The sequence below is a fragment of the Eumetopias jubatus genome, unplaced genomic scaffold, assembly GCF_037043125.1.
Source record: "Eumetopias jubatus isolate StellerSeaLion01/CBP00866 unplaced genomic scaffold, mEumJub1_p1.0 scaffold_4, whole genome shotgun sequence".
Lineage (NCBI taxonomy): Eukaryota > Metazoa > Chordata > Mammalia > Carnivora > Otariidae > Eumetopias > Eumetopias jubatus.
In genome coordinates, this window is record NW_028274810.1 from 144,839,296 (window position 1) to 144,859,516 (window position 20,221).

At 34.7% G+C, this 20,221-nt stretch overlaps 1 protein-coding gene across 6 annotated transcripts in view; it reads right to left on the reverse strand.

Moving 5' to 3' along the window:
• The window catches only part of VPS13B (vacuolar protein sorting 13 homolog B), a 750,734-nt gene that overhangs the window by 305,567 nt on the left and 424,946 nt on the right, over positions 1-20,221 (reverse strand). For all 6 annotated transcript variants that reach the window (XM_028108562.1, XM_028108579.1, XM_028108553.1 and 3 more), the window contains one exon: positions 12,603-12,714. In XM_028108562.1, the coding sequence (XP_027964363.1) occupies positions 12,603-12,714 (112 nt within the window). The remainder of the gene's footprint in view (positions 1-12,602; positions 12,715-20,221) is intronic.

Sequence of the window (20,221 nt, forward strand, 5' to 3'; positions counted from 1 at the left end):
TTCTCTATGGAGAAAAACTGAAACCCAATACTAGATTCAAGTCTGTTAAGTACTGAATGCACTAAAAAGGATTAGCAAATGTCTGCAAAGAAGAAATGGCTGGAAAATTCAACAACTGACAAAGTTTTTAAAAAGCTATGGGATAAATTAGTCACAGATAAAATCCCAGAAGGGACATCAGAAGACCCACAAATATTTATGGAATGAACCAAAAGCTGTATGCAGAAGTTCACAAATGTCCAATCATAAGAAGAATATACTTTCTCAAGTAAAGGATGAACATTAAGAAACTCTGTAATGAAAAATACTACGAAAGAAAAAATCTGTTTTGAATAATTTAAAATGCTTTTAACAAAATACTTTGGAAAAAAAGTATGAAGTAAATTTTATTGTTATAAAAATATACTTACTCAACTTTGATATAATTTTGGTGTATGAAAAATACATGTGAGCAAATAGTACATAGTTGTTTTAAAATAAGAAAAGCAATACTTTCTTCCACACAATTTAGAGAAAAGTTATGATATGTGTGAATACTCTGGGAAGAAGAGAGAAATACAACAAAAAAGAGTTTCAACCTTTTTCCATCTCTTTCATAATTTTGAGACAGAACTAGAGAAATAATTAAATTATACTAAGGTAAAGAGAAAGACTTATTTATAATGACTTAAAATATCTCTTATGAAATAAAAATCACAGAAATATATAGTTTATTAATCAGTAAATCTACAGGAATATTTATATCTAGTTATGACTTATTTTGGAGCTCATAATAGATGTAAGAAAAAGCTTGATGACAACCAAAATCATTAGCTGGGGATGTTAAAAGGGGAGCCATTTTCTGTAGCTCAAATGTAGTATGAAGTAGAACCTAATGAAAATTCTTTTAAAATAGATTATATGGTTCAAGTACTCCCAAGGACCAAGGAACTCAAAACACTAGGGTTATATGAGTTTACATCATAAATTATAGTTCTAATATCTATAATATTTTTTTCTAATACCTATAATTAAGTCCATCCTAGCTTGGAATATTTTAGGGAAGCTAAGGAAAATGCATTAAAACTGGTGTCTATTAGTTTATTCAATTTACTCACTGTTAACAAGAATGTTGTCAGAAGGAAAAAATCTAACATCTAAACAGTGATAAAATTTAACAAAATATGAATGCAAAACTTCAGAAAGACTAAGTTCAAACTTAGAGTCATACACTGGTGAACTGTAAGTTAAATTAAAGCCAGCACCTTCCAAGAAACTCAGCAATAGGCAGCAAAATGCTGTGGTAAAGAGCATGGGCGAAAGGATCCGTTTCTGTCATTTATTTTATGTGTGACCCAGGAGAAATTACTTCCTGTCTGTAGACTCATTTTTTGTCTCTAAAGTACAGATAATCATAATGCCTGACTCTTAAAGGTTATAGTGAAGTAAGCATTGCATTGAAACATCAAGTAGAATCCTTGACACAAGGGAAGCACTCGGTCGACGTTAGCTATTATAGCTCCTACTATGTTCTAATAGAACATAAGTGCAGAAAGGTGGCTCAGACACTGGTATAGAAGGCCAAAGAAAGAAGACGTGCTAAGTAAAATGATTGTGAAAGTTTTCACAAAAGAGAAGGATTTAAGTGAGACATTAAAAGACAGATATGATTCTTGGGAATTTTTTTACATTAACAATGTTGAACACCAAAGAAAAATATTTTTATAGGATCCATAACCTCTCCAATGTAAAGTTTTTATAACAAAAAGTCTTTGAAAGGCTAAGCTGGAAGAAAGCTGTATTTTAAGAAAGGGGAAAATGCATATATAAACAAGGGCCACAGAAAAGAACATACTAAGCATTATCGGGGTAAACAAAATATTTAATTTGAACAACAGTCTTATGTAAAAATACAATTAGTGGTAAGATTTGAAATATAGGTTGAGGTCAGCTCATGGAAGAAGATGCATGCTGGGTTAAAAGACACAAATTCTGTCACGTTAAAAATTGAGCATTATTACAGATGCTGAACAGAGTTCCAAAGTAGGATGTTAAAGCCCAAATGCATGCAACATTTTAATTCATATGGTACTATTAAATTGTGAATCACTTGGTCTTTTCAGTTGAAATGGTAACAAAGAATACTTTAGTTGTAATCATTTCAGTTTCCTTCAGCTGTAATAACTCAGTATTCACGTACCGATATATTTGTTCTTCAAGGACCACCCAGCAACTATCTCACTGAGGAAAGCAACTAAATTTTCTTTTTAAAACTTCCCAGGTTCAATAACGTTCTGAAGTCTGGGAAGTCTTGGTCACAATATGCTCTACAAAAGTTATCACAGAGCTTTCTGATAGTGGAGAACATTTTGTTGGTTAGAAACAAAATGGGAGTCTTTAAATAGTCTTTTGACCTGTATCTAAAACAGTTCAAAAACAGGCAAGCATTTCTGCATATGATGACACTGAAGGGTGCCCACAACATATTTAAGACAGGTAGAGATAGTCTCTCTCTCTTACACACAGAAATGGTCTAAAAAAGTGTCAGCCTATTTATAATGGCCATAGAGTAAGGACGTAGTCAGCAATCAGAATAAGCACTGAAATTCTACTCTCTATGCACATAAAAATTCAATATTATTTAATTTAAAAATTGAACACTACTACACTTTTATTTTAAAAACCTTAATACAGTCTTATTAATAGAGTAAAATAAAGGTAGATTTACTATAAAATGCATCATTCTAACAATTCATGTAATTTTTTTAAATCTTATTTTAATTTTTCATATTTTAATTTGATAACAAGATTACTGAATAATGATAAATTGTAAACAACTTTTTTAAGCTTGGACTATAAAAAGGATTTAAAAAAAAAACACCATTAAATGTCCTGAAAAAGTGATACATTTACTTAGACTCATGAATAACTAATGTTAATGTTTCTATTCTCTCTTCTACTTTTAAAAAGAAAAATCACTGAACAGAAATGAAGAACACTTTTCTCTATTTCTTCTTGGGAAAACTACAAATCTGGATGGAACTTCTGCAATCATTCTTTACTCGTATCATAATTTTCAGAAGATGCAAGACATAATACTGTAAGGACACTTACAGTAAAAATGGGACTATGAAAAAGTTTAGGGTATAAGTTCATAACTTCTGACCGTGCTTATTTCATTAATCCAGGCATTATGGGAGGTACTGTAGACAAAGTGTGAATTATTTTGCTATTGAATTTATCAGAGCTTCACAATGTAATTTCATCTACTCAAATGAGGTGGCTGAGGTCTTGAGTTCAATGAAGAGAGGTACCATTAAGTTCTAGTCAAAAGTATATATCATTGGTGTCAAGTCGTAGGCATTCAGTAGATATCTGTTGAATAACTGAACTGATCAATGAATATTTAATAAATGAATTAAAGTAATAAATGAATTAATGCATGCATACATACATGCAGTGTGACAGCATGAATATCTCCAAAATTCCTACTATTCTAATGACATATAGAACTATTTATTCTATTTCTTATTTAAAAAAATAACTTAAAAATCATTTAAAACAGGGGCACCTGGGTGGCTCAGTCGTTAAGCGTCTGCCTTCGGCTCAGGTCATGATCCCAGGGTCCTGGGATCCAGCCCTGCACTGGGGTCCCTGCTCAGCGGGGAAGCCTGCTTCTCCCTCTCCCACTCCCCCTGCTTGTGTTCCCTCTCTCGCTGTGTCTTTCTCTCTCTCTCTGTCAAATAAATAAATAAATAAATAACTTTAAAAAAATCACTTAAAACAATGAAAATCAAGTCAAACTACCTGTACTCTGTATTCAGGATCACAGTCAATGAAATTTTTAGAAAAGTCCTAGGAAATAGAATGTAAATCCAATGTAATTTTCCTATAGCAATTATACTATAGAATGGCTTATCGTCCTGACTGATGTATTTTATTATTTTTAAAGATTTTATTTATTTATTTGACAGAGAGAGACACAGCGAGAGAGGGAACATAAGCAGGGGGAGTGGGAGAGGGAGAAGCAGGCTTCCCGCGGAGCAGGGAGCCTGATGCGGGGCCCGATCCCAGGACCCTGGGCCCATGACCTGAGCTGAAGGCAGACGCGTAACGACTGAGCCACCCAGGTGCCCCCTGACTGATGTATTTTAAATAGAAACAATCATAAACACTATAGTTAATAGTGGCAGATGATATACCAGCATTTGAAGAACATAAGTTCCTAAAACTATATATAACCATTTAGATTAGAAAAGTGTAACCAAATTTATCAATTTATTAATGTGCTTAAGTTATAAACACATTTAAAACATTTTACTTTTTTATAATCCTTATTTCAGCCTATGAAGGAACACTTTTCAGCATAGGTAAATTCTTTAAAAATCTGCCTTTATAACCTTTTATCCCTATATAACCTGTATCCTTATAACCTGTTTCTCTTCTGCTCTTTTAGCTTGAGACAAGAACGTTGAGCATCTCTCAGGGAATGAGGTTGTGTAAGACAGAGGAAAATTGTTCAGGTCAGACTGTGCTTCAGAACTTCAGTATAAGTCAGGGAAAAAATAGTTGAACACATCGTAAGAGAATCTCAGAATGAGGTGAAAGGAAACTGGGAGATGATCTTGTCCAGGAATTAGCAGCTGGAAGCTAGGAAGATCAGTAGGCAAGGAGGAAGCAGGTAAAGAGCACAGAGGGTCAAAAGAGGAACTCGGGACAATATAGAGCTGGGCATAAACTCCAAAAAAATAAAACGTTTTATATGTTCTCTTGTCTTCTAGTGGATCAGATCTTTTGAGAGTAATAAAGTACAAATTCGTATAAGGTATTAGTAACTTAATACAAGTTCTATTTCACATTTTCTGAATCATGGACTCCAGAAGTACAACCACTATCAACTGCAAGTCTGTAAGAATTTTGAACTTAAAAAGCCTCCATTGAGGGGGCTCTTGCTAGGGTGGAGGAAAGTGTGGGGATGGAGGACACTTAACTTACTGTCATAGAGATTTTCACAGTGTTTGAATTTTTGGCATTAGAAAACAATAGCATTTATTAAAACCTATTTTTGGAAATCTTTGAAAGACTTGGAAACCATTAATTTCATCTGCTACACAAGGTGTGGGCCTTGAAGCGGCACCTCATGATCACTCAGTATCAGTGTCCTGCTCCATCACTTGGGAGCTTGGTGGAATGTAGAATTGCAGGCCCCATTCCAGACCTCCCAAGTCAAAACCTGCATTGGAACACATCCCCAGGTGATTTGTATGCACATTAAGTTTAAGAAGCACTGGTCTAATACAACACAAATCATAACCCCCCCACTAAGCCTTTTACATGGCTGATCAGCCTCTGCTACATCAGCAGTGGCGGCGGCGGGGGGAGGCTCCGTACCTCCTAAGATAATCAACATTTTAAAAAATAAACTCCTCATCTCCACCTGCCAAACCCAAACTAAATCCTCCCATAGTTTGCCTTCCCTAGGTTAATTTCATCCTTCCAGTTACAACGGAATTATCCTTATCGCTTCATCTCAAATCCCATGTGCAATCCATGTGCAACTTCTCCTGGCTCTACCTCTAAAATATCTCCAGAATCTGACCACTTCTCATCACCTCCACAGCCACTACCATCAGCCAAGCCACCATCATCTCTCGCCAAGAGTGGTACAATAGTCACAGACCCTTGCCCTTCCCTGCCTGCAGTCTATTCTTCACATGTTGGCCTGAATTATCTGCTTAAATATAAACTGGATCCTGCCACTCCTCCAGCTCAAACCCTGAGGGCTTCTCATCTGATGAAGAAATCAACCCCTCAAAAATTAGAACGGTTTCATATCACATATTCAGTCAATTCAAAAAGCAGAAATAATCCGTAACATAACTGTGTTAGAGATCAGTATCAAACTCCCACTTGTTCTTCGGAACTGTAACTCTATTTATTCATTTTTTTTTTTAAGATTTTATTTATTTGACAGAGAGAGACACAGCGAGAGAGGGAACACTACTGTAAAGGCCTAGTTCAGCTCCTTTCCAGTGTGTATTTTTAGTCCCTCCTGGTGATCCCTTCACTTCTTTGCAGGTAGATATTGGGTAAACAACAAAACCATTATTTCAAAATTCTGCAGGTGTGGATTATCTTCCCCCACGACCACATCTCACTCAGAATAATAGCCAAACTCTTCACAATGGCCTAGGGGGCTCTTCCACGTCTCTCACCTACGGCCTACCTCACTGCCTCAGGCATATGGTGCTTTGGCCGTAGCTGGCTTCTTTGGTACACTCCCACTTCATGATCCTTGTGCTTGCTCAATGAGGCACTCTCTCTTATGAGGCCATGATGTCCCTCTCTAACTCCCCATTTCCTATCTTCTTCCTTGCCTCCACAACACGTATTAGAATAAGAATGGAGCACTGGGTGTTATAAGCAAATAATGAGTCATGGAACACCAACCAAAAACTAACGATAGAATATACTAGAACATTAAGTAATTTTTTAACTGTCTCTTTCTCTCCCTCATTAAGTCTAAGTTCCCTGAAAGCAGGGATTTTTCTTGGTCTTGACATACATACTCAATACCTAGAAAAGTGCCTAATGTGCAGTAGGCTCATAAATAACATTAGTTAAATAATGAATAATGAACAAATAGCACCATTTATTCTTAGACTTCTCTGAAAGATCTTCATTCTACTGAGCTGCAATGTCATTGTAATATCCACTAGTTTAATCATCTTAGGTCTGTTCTTAGTTTCAGAAGGAATAAAACTATTCCCTGTGACACATGATAAGCCAAGTATTTAAAGAATGGTCCTATGTCCCCTAGTTTTCTCATCTTCAGATTTAAGATCTTTAGTTATTTCAGTCTTCCTGTTCTTCCCTCAAAGGTATTTTTTTTATTGGCTGCATTTAGGATTTTTCTATTTTTTATTTTCTATATATAAATTTCTATTTCTATATATATTATTTATACATAATTTATCTATCTATCTATTGATCTATCTATAATTTTTTTTAAGTGAGAGGACAAATGGCAGGGGGCAGAGGGAGAGGGAGAGGGAGCATCCCAAGCAGGCAGAGATACAGGGAGAGCCTGATACGGGGCTCGATCTCATGACCCTGAGATCATGACCTGAGCCAAAATCAAGAGTCAGACGCTTAACTGACTGAGCCACCCAGGCACCCCACACACATATATTTTAATAATGAAAATATCCAACCTTATTAAAGATAAAAGCATCTCCTCTCTCCCAAGTACTGTCTTAGGCCCTGAAACCTGTGTTGGGGGAGGTTGGTATTACATTCTCTCTGATTCTCCCTCAGCCCATCAGGAAGGAGTCTCTTTATCTTTGATTTTCAGTAATTTGACCATATTATGCCTAGATGTAGTTTTCCTTACACGTATTTTGCTTATATTGGGGATAGGGTACTGGGTTTCTTGGGTCTGCTGGTTAATGACTGTTGTTAATTTTAGAAAAGTCTCAAGGGTTATCTGTTTAAGTTATGCCTTTGGTTCCATTCTTTCTTCTACTTACACATACATTAGACCATTTGACAGTAACTCACACGTTTTTCAGTTTGTTCTCTTTCTTCCTTTTTTTTCTATTCCTTTGTCGTCCTCTCTGTGCTTCAGTTTGGGTAATTTCTATTTAGCTATGTCTAAGTTCACTAATCCTATCTTTTGCTTTGTCCATTTGCTGTTATAGCTATCCAACAAGTCCTTAACTTCAGATACTGGTATTCAGTTTTAGAATTTTAAATAGACATTTCTAGGAAATCTCCATCTTTTCAGCATTTTTCTCTAAAGTACTAATACCAGTTATTTCAAACTCCTGTATACTAATCTCAACATCTCAGTCATCTGTAGGTCTCTTACTACTAGCTAAATTTTCTCCTGACAACAGGTCTAATTTTTTTGCTTGTTTGTTATCTTATAACTTTTGATTATATATTAGACATCATGTATAAAAAGACTACAACAAGTTAATGTTATTTCTCCCAGAGAAGGAACACTTTTTCCTGCCAGGGGTAAGCAGGGGATAATTTCAACTCAATCATTAACTGAGCTAGGCTGTGGTTGGTCTGCAACTTTAGTTAAATGCAGTTCACCTCTGGTTTCAAAGGTCCCAAGGGCAAGACTTGTCCTATAGTTGTTGCAGGCTTCTCCCAATAGAATTATATTATTTGACAGAACTATAATGCAAACCACAACTGGGAGCCACCTATGTAAATTAAAATTTCTTAGTAGTCACACTGAAAAAGGTTTAAAAAAACAGTGGAAAATAGTTGTAATAATGAATTTAACTCAATATATCAAAAATATTGTCGCCATTATATAAAATCAATAAAGATTATTAATGAGATATTTTATTTTCTTAGTTCTTCAAAATCTTGTATATATTTTATATTCATAGAACATCTCAGTTTGGACTGGCCACATTTCAAAAGCAGAAGAGCCAAATATAGTGACTACTGTATTGAATAGTGCACTTCTAACATGGCTTTATCCTTTAAGGAATGTGAAACTTTGAGAAACTCAGTTTCTTCTTACCAGCTCCCTCTCCCCACCCAACACTCAAAACAAGCACTGTGGATTACTGTGTGTTTGGGGTTCCTCCAGATTCCAACATGTCACTCTAGCCCATACGACTGATAAGTGTCCCTTGGTTTCCTCCTTTCTACAACAAAATCCCTCTGCTTATAGCCAGATAAGGCAAATAATTGCAAAGGTGAAAGGAGCATCCAGTCTCCATGCACCTAGGAAGGGCATTTCTCTCCCAGGAATTTAACACCTCTGGACCTCTTTGTGATATCAATCTTGGATTTTAAAAAAATCAGCTTTATTGTGATATAATTTATATCCCATAAAATTTATCCTTTTGAGATGTATGGTTCAGTTTTTTTGTATATTCTCTTGTACTCACTGTACAAATCATTGTACATCACGCTATCTAATTCCAGACAATTAGTATCACTCCAAAGAGAAATCCTATACCCATTAGTAGTCATTTTTCTCTCCTGTCTTAGCAATCACTCTTCTACTGTCTTAATGGATTTATCTATTCTGGTCATTTCATATAAGTGGAATCATATAATATGTGGCTTTTTGGTGTCTGGTTTCCTTCACTTTGCATGTCTCCAAGGTTGATCCGTGTTATAACATACACTTTATTTCTCTCTCTGCAGACTAATATTCTTGTATGGCTATGCCACATTTTGCTTAGCCATTTGTCAGCTGATGAACCTTCGGATGTTTTCCACTTTTGGCTATTAAGTCTCTAATCCATGTTGAGTTAAATTTTGTGATGGTGTAAGGTAAATGTCCAAGCTCATTTGAATATCAGATAGTCTGAACACCATATGTTGAAAAGACTATTCTTTACCATTGAATTATCTTGGCTTCTTTATCAAAAACCAATGGATAGTAAATGTGAGGGTTTATTTGTAGAATCTCAATTCTATTAATTGACATATATCTATCCTCATGCTAGTACTTTATTGTCTTGATTTCTATTGTTTTATCATAAGTTTAGAAAGTAGATGTGTAAGCCTTCCAACTTTGTTTTTCCTTTCTAATACTGTTTTGGCTATTCTGGGTCCCTTGAATTTTCGTATGGACAATTTCCATGTGAATTTTAGGATCAGCCTGTCAATTTCTGCAAAGAAGTTAGCTGAAATTTTGATGTGGATTACACTGAATGCTATTTTTTTTGAAGGAGTACTGTCATCTACCATTAGTAAGTCTTCTGATCTATGTACATGGGATATAATTTCATGTATTTAGATCTTTTAAAATTTCTTTATACATGGGATATAATTTCATGTATTTAGATCTTCTTTAATTTCTTTCAACCATGTTTTATAGTTTTCAAAGTAAGTTCTAGAGGGGAGGGGGGTGGGGGGGATGGGTTAGCCTGGTGAGGGGTATTAAAGAGGGCACGTACTGAATGGAGCACTGGGTGTTATATGCAAACAATGAATCATGGGACACTACATCAAAAACTAATGATGTAATGTATGGTGATTAACATAACATAATAAAAAATTATATAAAAAAATCAAAGTGTAAGTTTTGTGCTTCTTTTGGTAAATTTATTCATAAGTATTTAATTTTTTGATGAGATTATAAAAGGAATTATTTTAATTTTACTTTTAGATAGTTCACTGCCTAGTGTTAATGGGAGCTGATTTTTTATATTTTGATTTTGTGTCCTACAAGCTTACTGAACTTAGCTGCCCAACAGTTTTTCAGTGGATTCCTTAGGATTTTCTGTATGTAAGACCACATCATCTACAAAAAAGAGTTTTATTTCTCCCTTACAATCTGGGTGCCTTCTATTTCATTTTTCTTGCTTAACTACCCTAGCTAGAACCTCTAGTGCAATGCTAAATAGATGCAGTGAGAGCAGATATCCTGATCTTAGGGGGAAAGCATCCAGTGTTTCACCATCAACTATGTTAGCTATCATTTTTTTTTAATAGATGCCATTCATCAGGCTGAAGAAGTTAGAAAAACCAAGACAGAAAGAAAAAACACAAAGAGCAGATTAAAATAAGGAGGAAGTAAAAACATATGGAAAGGGAGGAGAGTGCAATGACCAAATTGAGGGAGGGGGACTAAATGATAGAAATACAAATTTAAAAATAGTTCTGAAAGGAATTCATTAAAAAATCGATTCTGAAATGCTCTGCCATTAGTTAAGTATATGTTTTCTGGCAAAACATGTAAAAATTCTGTGCACCTTGGTTTGTCAATTACCAAAAAAAAAATGGGGGGGAATTTATTCTATAAAGTACCTTTTCTGTACTTTGTATGTAATTGGTACATATTTTTTATATATTTTACGTGAGTCAGGATGTGAGGCACTGAAGATCTAAAGAGGTAATATGCTTTTATTTACACTTAGTTTACTTTTTAGTGTTATATTTCCACATTCTACAAAATCATTCAGTAGTGAAACAGGGAAGGAAATTAGATAGGAAAAGAAGGTAGAAAGTAAGAAAAGGAAAGAAATATAGAAAAAGAGGTAAATACTAAAGATACAGAAAGGGAAGGAAAAATTAGGTATGAAGAAAACATGGAAAATAAAGGGGACTGACTGAGAAGAAACGGTTCAAGGACAATGGGACGAAAGCAGTGACAAACAAGCAGAGGAGAGCCACATCCCCACAAATGACTGCTGAGGAGCCAGCAAGTGGAGAGGGTAGAGGAGGAAAGGAAGTTTCTCAGGGGTTTACTTTATTGATGGTGATAGGATCTTTTAATATAAAACATATTTCTTTCACCAAAAGTAAAGCAGGACCCTCTTTGAGGACCACTGACTTCTGAAGTGGTAGACAAATGAAGTAGAAAAGACAAATACACCTGAAAGAATTTTCAAATATTAGAAAATTATTTTTATCCAGAAAGAATTCTACTGCAATCCTTTTCTCTAGCGCCTGAGAGAGTAAAATGGTAGGAGTTGTGGTCTTGCCTCTATCATTACTTGACTAGAGACGACTATTCTTTTGGATCCTCAGTTTCCTAATGTATAAAGTAAGGCAGCGGGATTCAAAAATTCCTAAGGCCTTCTTCAGTTCCTGCATCCTGAGATTCTACATAAACTAGCAAAAACAAAACAAAACAGAAACAAAAACAAAAAGCCCCCAGAAACCTTAAGGGATGAATACTATAAGCTACCAACAAAAATAATACAAGAAAGAGAACCTGATACATAATTCAAAGGAAAAACCTATCAACTCAAATAACAGAAAAATTTGAGAAAATAAAATCCATAGCTCCCCTCTTAAAGATTGCTGGCAACCTCTAGGTGGTAAGTGCATTACAAAAATCAGAACCTCTCCTAGCAGTAACATTTATTGGTGAACAGTAGGAATTTATTTTCAAAGAGTGACACTACCTCATCTGAGAAGCAGACCAGCAGGATGAATAAGACACACTCGTACATCTGTATTTCTGTGATTTTTCTCACTTGGTACGATTTGCAACTGTACTTTTATGTCTGGCAGCAGTGCCAAGTTCAGTACGAATGATGTATTATTTTTATCATGTTGATTACATATGTTCACCAGTTTAGTTGTTCATAGATGCTTGGTGTGGTTTGCAAATACTCAGTGACAAAATCCAGAGCATGGCATTTTCACAGAAAGTGTTTACTGTGAAATTTCTCCTTAGAAGTTTGCTTTTCTTTACAGCTTTGATCCATATGACATCCACAGTCCTACATTTCAAATAATGGCTTATAGCTAAATTAAGAAAATGCTTCAATTTGATACAACATGACTACAGTAGGATGTGGTAGTTCTGGAGAGAACCTCTTTTTCCTGTGTGATTGGAGATTTGGTCAAATTTAAAGCCTGCTAAACTTTTCCAAACTGCGCTTCTTCAGCTTTATGGTGACTCGGTGCTTACATTCTGTTATTCATCAACACTTCACAGAAATACTTGATTTGTCTGAATGAATTTAAAAACCCACAACTGAAGAAAATCAGAAAAACCTGGTTTTAAATATCAAAAGATTCCAAATGAAAAGTATTTCTGCAGGCCACACTAAGCAAGTTTTATTGATCAGTGTACTTCTTTGCAGGATGAAATTGTTGCAAGATTGAACGTAAGAAAATAAACTTACTGGTAAATATCTTTCCTGAGGACAGATCTGCCAAGGGGATTGTCAGCTTGGGGAGCCATAGCAACAGAGCCAATCTTCAAAACCATGGTGTCTTCTTTTGCTGCCTGATTAACTGTAACAAGAGAAATAGACTCATGAAGTATACAGTGGGTCTGTGTGTAACTTCATGCATAAGGAGAAATCTTTGAATAATGGGGTAGAGACACATTAAGATAAAAACCAATAAAGGAGGACAAGGAAAACATTACATTAAAAATAAAAATATTTGATGCTTTTTAAAACTATTTCCTTTACATCCCATTAAGTAGTTTTCTCTCTCTCTCTTTTTTTTAAAGATTTTATTTATTTATTCACAAGAGACAGAGAGAGAGAGAGAGAGAGAGAGGCAGAGGGAGAAGCAGGCTCCCAAGGAGCAGGGAGCCTGTTGCGGGACTCGATCCCAGGACTCCAGGATCATGACCTGAGCCGAAGGCAGACGCTTAACCATCTGAGCCACCCAGGCGCCCTAAGTAGTTTTCTCTTATACAAGATTAAAATGGCAATTAAAAAAGAACCAACTCCACCCCAACATTAAAACATATGATGTTAAATACATATAAGTAGTGCTGAAGTAATATATTTATCAAATTTCATAGTCTTAGACTACTACCTCTTTCTCCCAAGTGATCGTCAGCCCTAGGATTTTTACCACTGCATTGCTGTGTACAAATATATTACTGTCTACAAATATATTGAAGATCACCACAAAGTCAGGAACCGATTCTCAAAGCCATTTAAATTTACATGATAAATAATAATTAAATACAACACACACACACACACAGTAACAGCACTTTAAGCTATTAACACGTCCTAAGACCCAAAGGAAACATAATGGCTACAATGGTGAAGAAAGAAAAAACCAAGGACTGTTTATTATACAAGGACATTTCAACTTGCTATTCTAGGCGCTTTTTAAGTTTAATAATTTCTACTGTGAAATTGCTTGAGAAGTAGTAATTTCACACCTATGTAAAAGTCCTACCTCTTAATGGAATCTATCACTAAGGTAAGTAATCTCAAAAACAATAAAAACTTAATATATATATGTGTATATATATATATATATATAAATCGATTCTGATCCTTTGTACTGAATAAAGCAATATTTTACCATGTTCTTATCTTATAAAGTTCAACAATTTTTCTATAAATCACTGGCTAATCCAATGTCTTTTCTAAGGACTATTCGAAATGGAAAGGGGTCCTTCATTGCGGCATTAATTTATATTAAATTCTACTCCTTCTTCTCCACCAGATGATCTCACTGTAGTAGCTGTTTAAAAAACTGTTTAAAATTGCTAACAACATACAACTTTCTGGGTTTGGAAGAAAACATGTACTAAAACTCATAATTTCTCTCAAGAAACTATCATCTGCCACAAATGGAACAGAAAAGGACTGGCTGCAAGACCTCAGGAATATCCTGAACAGAACACGCCTACAAAGGCATACAATCCATATTTCGCAAACTGTGGTGCCCAAAGAATGCAAAAGCTAAGAGATTATTTCCAGCTGCTTCAGCAGTACACTCAGTATGGTCTGACTTAGATTAGTCTAAAAAAGAAAGTCAGAATCAAGAACATCAGAAAAAGTTAGAAGAAAGATATTCAGTGAGGAAAAGAAGGAACCAGAAGATGTACACAAAGGGAGTGGCAAAACAGCTGGGAGGTGGGGGTAAGAAGGACAGAAAGAGGGAAAAAAAGGGGGGAGCTAACAAAATAAATATTAGCAGGGGGATGCTACAATAAAGATAGTACTTTTAAATGTCCACAGCAAAAAAAATCAAATAGAAAACTACTTCTCATGCAGCTGTACTATTTTCAAATGACTAGAGGTCTGGCTTGATTATAGGTCCTTAGTCTATGAACACTGTTTACATTTCACAGATCTTGCATTTTATGCCAAGCTTATCAAATAGTTCCATGCGGGTAAAACCTCTGATTAAGCAGCAGGCATCAATTAAATCAATAAATAGTAGGCCCGGAGAATAGACCATACCACAAAAGTGCAATTAGTGTACTTGCTAACTGTTCTCCCAGGCTGCAGATACGACCCACCATATGAAAGCCTGAAATGTAATAGAAACACTGCAGTAAATGAGGTACATATGGAAGAAAAATGACGTACTTGGTGTTATATACAAAGCCAGATCCAAGAACAGAATTCTGTTTCTGTTAGAGCCAAAAGTGTTCTCACTAGATTATACTGACTATAAAGTTATAATAATAAAAAAAAGCACTTAATGCAGATCATTCACAAACTAAATAATCTTATTACAGAAAGTATCTAGCTTATCAAAATCTACCTCTGAGAGATAAGAAAAAATAATAAAAATAAGTATTTATACAAAAAAAATGCCTTTATTCAGTTCTTTAGTTACTTTATAATTGGAAAAAAATAAGCTTCCCCTTTTTTGGTTTATTTCACCTGCATTCAATAGTTGGACCATATGAGGAAATGTTCCCTCTAGATGCATTTTCAACATGAAAATGAATGCCTTCATTCTTTGCTTGAACTGTATTTTTTAAAATTTAGGCTCATGCGGAACTACTTACTCTAGAAGACTCATACTAGATCCAAATAACAGTCCACTATTCTGAAATAAATAGCTTAAACTGGAAGTCAAACACCTGTAGATTCAGGATCCTGATAATGTTTGCACATAATGCAAACAATATTCAAGTTGAAAACCAGACTTTCAGTATCATTTGTTTAAATAAAATATTAGAATGTTAAATATATTTTTATTATTAACTGATTTTACACATGAACTACTAGAAACTTTTACATTTAATGTAATGTGAAATGTAAGTCTGAAAGATTTTATCTTTTCTTGGGGCAAGACTGTATTGAAAATCAAAACGTTATGAACAACTCTGAAGTTATGAGCTTAAGTAACCAAAAGATTAAATAAAGAGCAGAATTTCCCTGCAATTGTCAGATAACATAAGACTGTTGCTTATAAATTAGTTTTCTTAAATCCAACAAGAAATAAAAGTGTTGGAGACTTCAGCTTTCTTTTAAGGTTCTCAGTATAAACTTGACACAGTAAAACATCTAAAGGCTCAAGAGTATTTGAACTTGCCACTGTGCAACGTTATACTTTTAAAAAGCCCTAACTATAGTGACAACCCTACACAAAGCTATTAACAAAAGGTTTTAATAGTTATTGCCGTATTTGCGGTTGAAGACAGAAAGAAGGTTCAAAAATACCTTGTGACCGTCATGCTTACTAATGGGAAATACAGTTGCATCTATTTTGCCAATTAACTCCAATCTACAGGCACAAATTGCTTGGAGATATTGCTTATAATACAGTTTCTGCTGAGAAGTACAGATTTGGCAATATTTAGTTATGCAATCACACTCATTAAAACATAATTTACACATATGCTTTAATCTGATACAGATATAACTCAAGCAAACTTTTTAACATCTTTCTGGAGTAAAATGAATACTACCCTCTTGACTCTTACTAGATTTTACTGGTGTCATGTAAGTAATTATATTTATTTCTAATGAAATTGCTGCTTCAATCATGTTTTCCTTAGTCACATTATATCTTTTAAAATGCATTAAATGAAAACATTCAATCTTCCAAATAAAATATACATTTAAAAATTTGTCTATCCTTCAAAATGACTAAAATGGTGAATTTTACGTTATATGCATTTTACTGCATTGAAAAATTTTTCATGGGTGAATTATCATTCGAATTAAGAGTAGCAACAATGAAAGATAAAGTGTCAAAAAAATCTAATAGAATGTGCCAAAATCTTTGAATTTTTGGCATGCATTTTTAGAACTGTGTTTTATAGAAAGGCACATATTCTGGAAATTCACTACTTCTCAGAGATAGTATAGATGGAGATTTAAGGGCAACTGACCCTTGAACAACATGGGTTTGGACTGTGTGGGTCCATTTCTATGTATTTTTTTTTTTTAAATATCCTGGAAAAAATTTGGAGATATGCAACAATTTGAAACAAAGACAAATTGTGCAGCCTAGAAATACTGAAACAGTCAAGGAAAAGTTAGGTATTCTTATAATACCGCATGTAATACATACAACGTACAAAATATGTGTTAAATGTTTATGTTATTGGTAAGGCTTCCCACCTAAGCAGTTAGTAGTTAAGTTTTTGGGGAGTCCAAAGTTTTGGGGAGTCAAAAGTTATACATGGATTTTCAACTGTGGGGGTGGGAGGGTTAGTGCCCCTAACCTCTGCATTGTTCAAGGGTCAACTATATATACACATAGACACACATCTAGGCAGAGGAAAGAAAAAAAGAAAAAAGATGTATGCAATACAATGTAGGCCGGAAAAAAGACTTAATACACAAAGAGCTCTTATTAAGTGATAAGGAAAAGACGAGTAACAACTTAGAAAAAGAGTGTACTTTTCATTAATGAACCTGACAAAACCCCAAAACCTCTGTTAGGATGAGAGAAAGGAAACAGAAAACTGGTGCAGCTACTTAGAAGGGCAATTTGACATTTGACATCCCTTAACATTTTAAAGGTACATGCCCTTTGATCTAGTAATCCTTTTGCTAGAAATTTATTTATATACATTCTCACCCAAGTCATGAAAAAATGCCACTAAAAAGGTGTTTACTGCAAAAAGTTTATATAAGCAAAAGATTAAAATTAACCACAAGTTCACAGAGAAACATGGCAGACTATATTTTCCAAAATGGTCATAACAATAGGCACCCTTTTCTGTATGCTCTTATTTAGGTTACCTGCTTAGGAAGTACTTTGGCATCTGAATTTTGAAATTATACCTTAAAAATCCCACCACAACCACCACCAAAAAGAGAGAAACAACTTTAAAAATAAGATAAAAGTCTGGAAAGATTTTTGCAATTACAATCAATTGGGGATTTTCCTAGTCACAGCAGCTGAATGGGAAATTTAAAACTTTTAATTTAACACAGGAAGCCAAAAAACAACAAACAAGACAAAAACGCAAAAGAAAATCAAGAAATAAAGCGTTTCTTCTCTCCATTTTTTCAAAGAGCCAGGTTTTTATTCCTTCTGACATGTATACAAATCAGTGAAGCACAGAACCTGCTTCAATAAACCAATGCTGTGTAGGAAAGAAAAACGAAGCTAGAGTTCACTACTGAACTTCTGACCTCTGTCTCATTGCAGGGGTGCTCAGGTGCTCAGTGTAACCATGCTCCCATCCTTACTAAGAATGAGCCCTCTTATTGGCCGTAGTATGCCTGCACATAAGCGTTGTTCAGAAAATCCACAAATCCTGCCTTTGTCAAAAAGGTGTCCAAATAGACTGCAGGTTCCTCAAAAACAAAGAATTCTAATACAGAATTACCATATGATCCAGCAATTCCATTCCTAGGTACATATACACAAGAAGTGAAAATGGGCTCCAACAGACACCTGTATGCTAGTGTTCATGGCAGCATTACTCATAATAGCCAACTCAACGCTGGAAACAACCCAAGTGTCTGATAGATAGAAGTTAACAAAATGTGGTACATCCATTAAATGAAATATTATCCAGCCATAAAGATGAAGTTCTGATACATGCTACACTATGGATGGACCTTAAAAACATCATGCTAAGTGAAACAAGGCAAATATTCATGATTCCACTTACATGAAATATCTAGAATAGGCAAATTCAGAGAGACAGAAGGTAAATTAGGGGTTATCAAGGGCTGGGAGAGTTACTGCTTAATGGGAACAGAGTTTACTTGTGATGATGAAAACATTTTGGAAATTGTGGTTATGGTTGTAAAACACTGTCCATGTAATTTATTCCATTAAGGTACCCCTGAATAATAACAAATGGAAAAAATTTTGTTATATGTATTTTACCACAATAGAAAAAAATGAAAAAAAAAAAGACTTCTAATTCAATGATCAAGACAATTTACATTTTACAGGTAACATCTGTCTTAAGAAGAAACATTTAACATTATAAATAAGATCCTCCTAGTGATGACCACCTAAGGGCATGACACTGACGTGGATGGTGAAAATTAGTTTGTCATGTAAATTTCTCTCACATGTATTGTTACAAAAATTTTATTCAAAGAAGCCCTAGAATGAACATCTAAACTGAAATGAAAGAAAAATTCACTGTGAAAATGCCCCCTGTATTAACAAGTACCAGTCAAAGACATCCCAAATCATTCAGTACATCAAACAGATGATATTTTACGATGAATAAGCAAAAGTTGAATGCAGATCAAATGTGCACACTGAGAAACAGCTATGTCTGATTCTGGGCGATTTACCAGTATAAACACTACTGAACATCTATTTAAAAAGTCTTAGCCATACTGGCATGTCTTGAAAAAGCAACATACTGATGCTGCTTTATATTCTAGGCCCAATTTCAAAATTTAAGTGGGAGATGAAGCATATACACTATGTTTATTTTCTTTGTATTTGTGATCACTATTGATATTTTAGATGTGAAATTTAAGGTGTGAAACCTTAAATTAAAATAGCATTAGGGATATTAGAGGAAAAAGGATTCAATTCAGGATCAGTTAACATGCAATTACTACTTAGAGACCAGTTCAGTCCTATAATTTGAAGGTCATTTGTAATTCCTGAACACGTCTATATCAGTACTAAAGCATTACGAAGTCAGATAGGTTGCTTTGCTTCCTGATTTGTCTGCATGACCTTTCCCAATTTTTTCATACAGCCCTCTTTCTGTACTTCTCTCCACCTCATCCTAACTTTTCATCTCCTATAAAACTTTTTTTCTTAGGTCTCAATGAAGTTTTGGCCTTACCAACTGTTTACATTCAAATGAAAATAATTAGAAAATTATGGAAATATAAAATATACACTACAAAGAATTTTCAGGAAATCACAAAAGCTTACTCACATATCTTAAGTGAAATTATAGAAACTCACTCTGATTAGGAAAATAAATGCTTTTATACTTACCAGAGAGATATCTGTAGAAAACAATATCCTCAAAAAAAAATTTAGAACTTTTTATAATATAGATATAAGACTTTACTCTTATTTTTATCTAGATACAAATTTTCTGCCATTTTATCTTAATGGAAAAAGTTATAGATACTGTCATATAATGATATTTTTGAAAGGTAATGGACTACTTCAAACTTTTACCAAAATAATCATGTTTCCAAACTACTGCTTCCATAGTGTTTTCCCCTTACTTTCAGCTGAAAAGTCCAAAAGATGGCTTGAAAATCTCCCTGACCTTTTATGTCTGTTCTCTGATTGTGTGGTTATGAGAAAATGTTATTGTGACACTGAAACTAGTTCTCAGAGAGCTAAATTGTTTAAAAATATAGGTTTCTTTTTGGGGCACCTGGGTAGCTCATTTGATTAAGTGTCAGACTCTTGGTTTTGGCTCAGGTCATATTCTCAGGGTCCTGGGATGGAGTCCTGAGTCAGGCTCTGCGCTCAGCGGGGAGACTGCTTAAGATTTTCTCTCCTTCTCCCTCTGCCCCTTCCCCTCCAGGTGCATGCATTCTCTCTCTCTCAAATAAATAAATCTTTTAAAATGCTCCCTCTAACACTGTATGGTGACTAACATAATTAAATTAAATAAAAA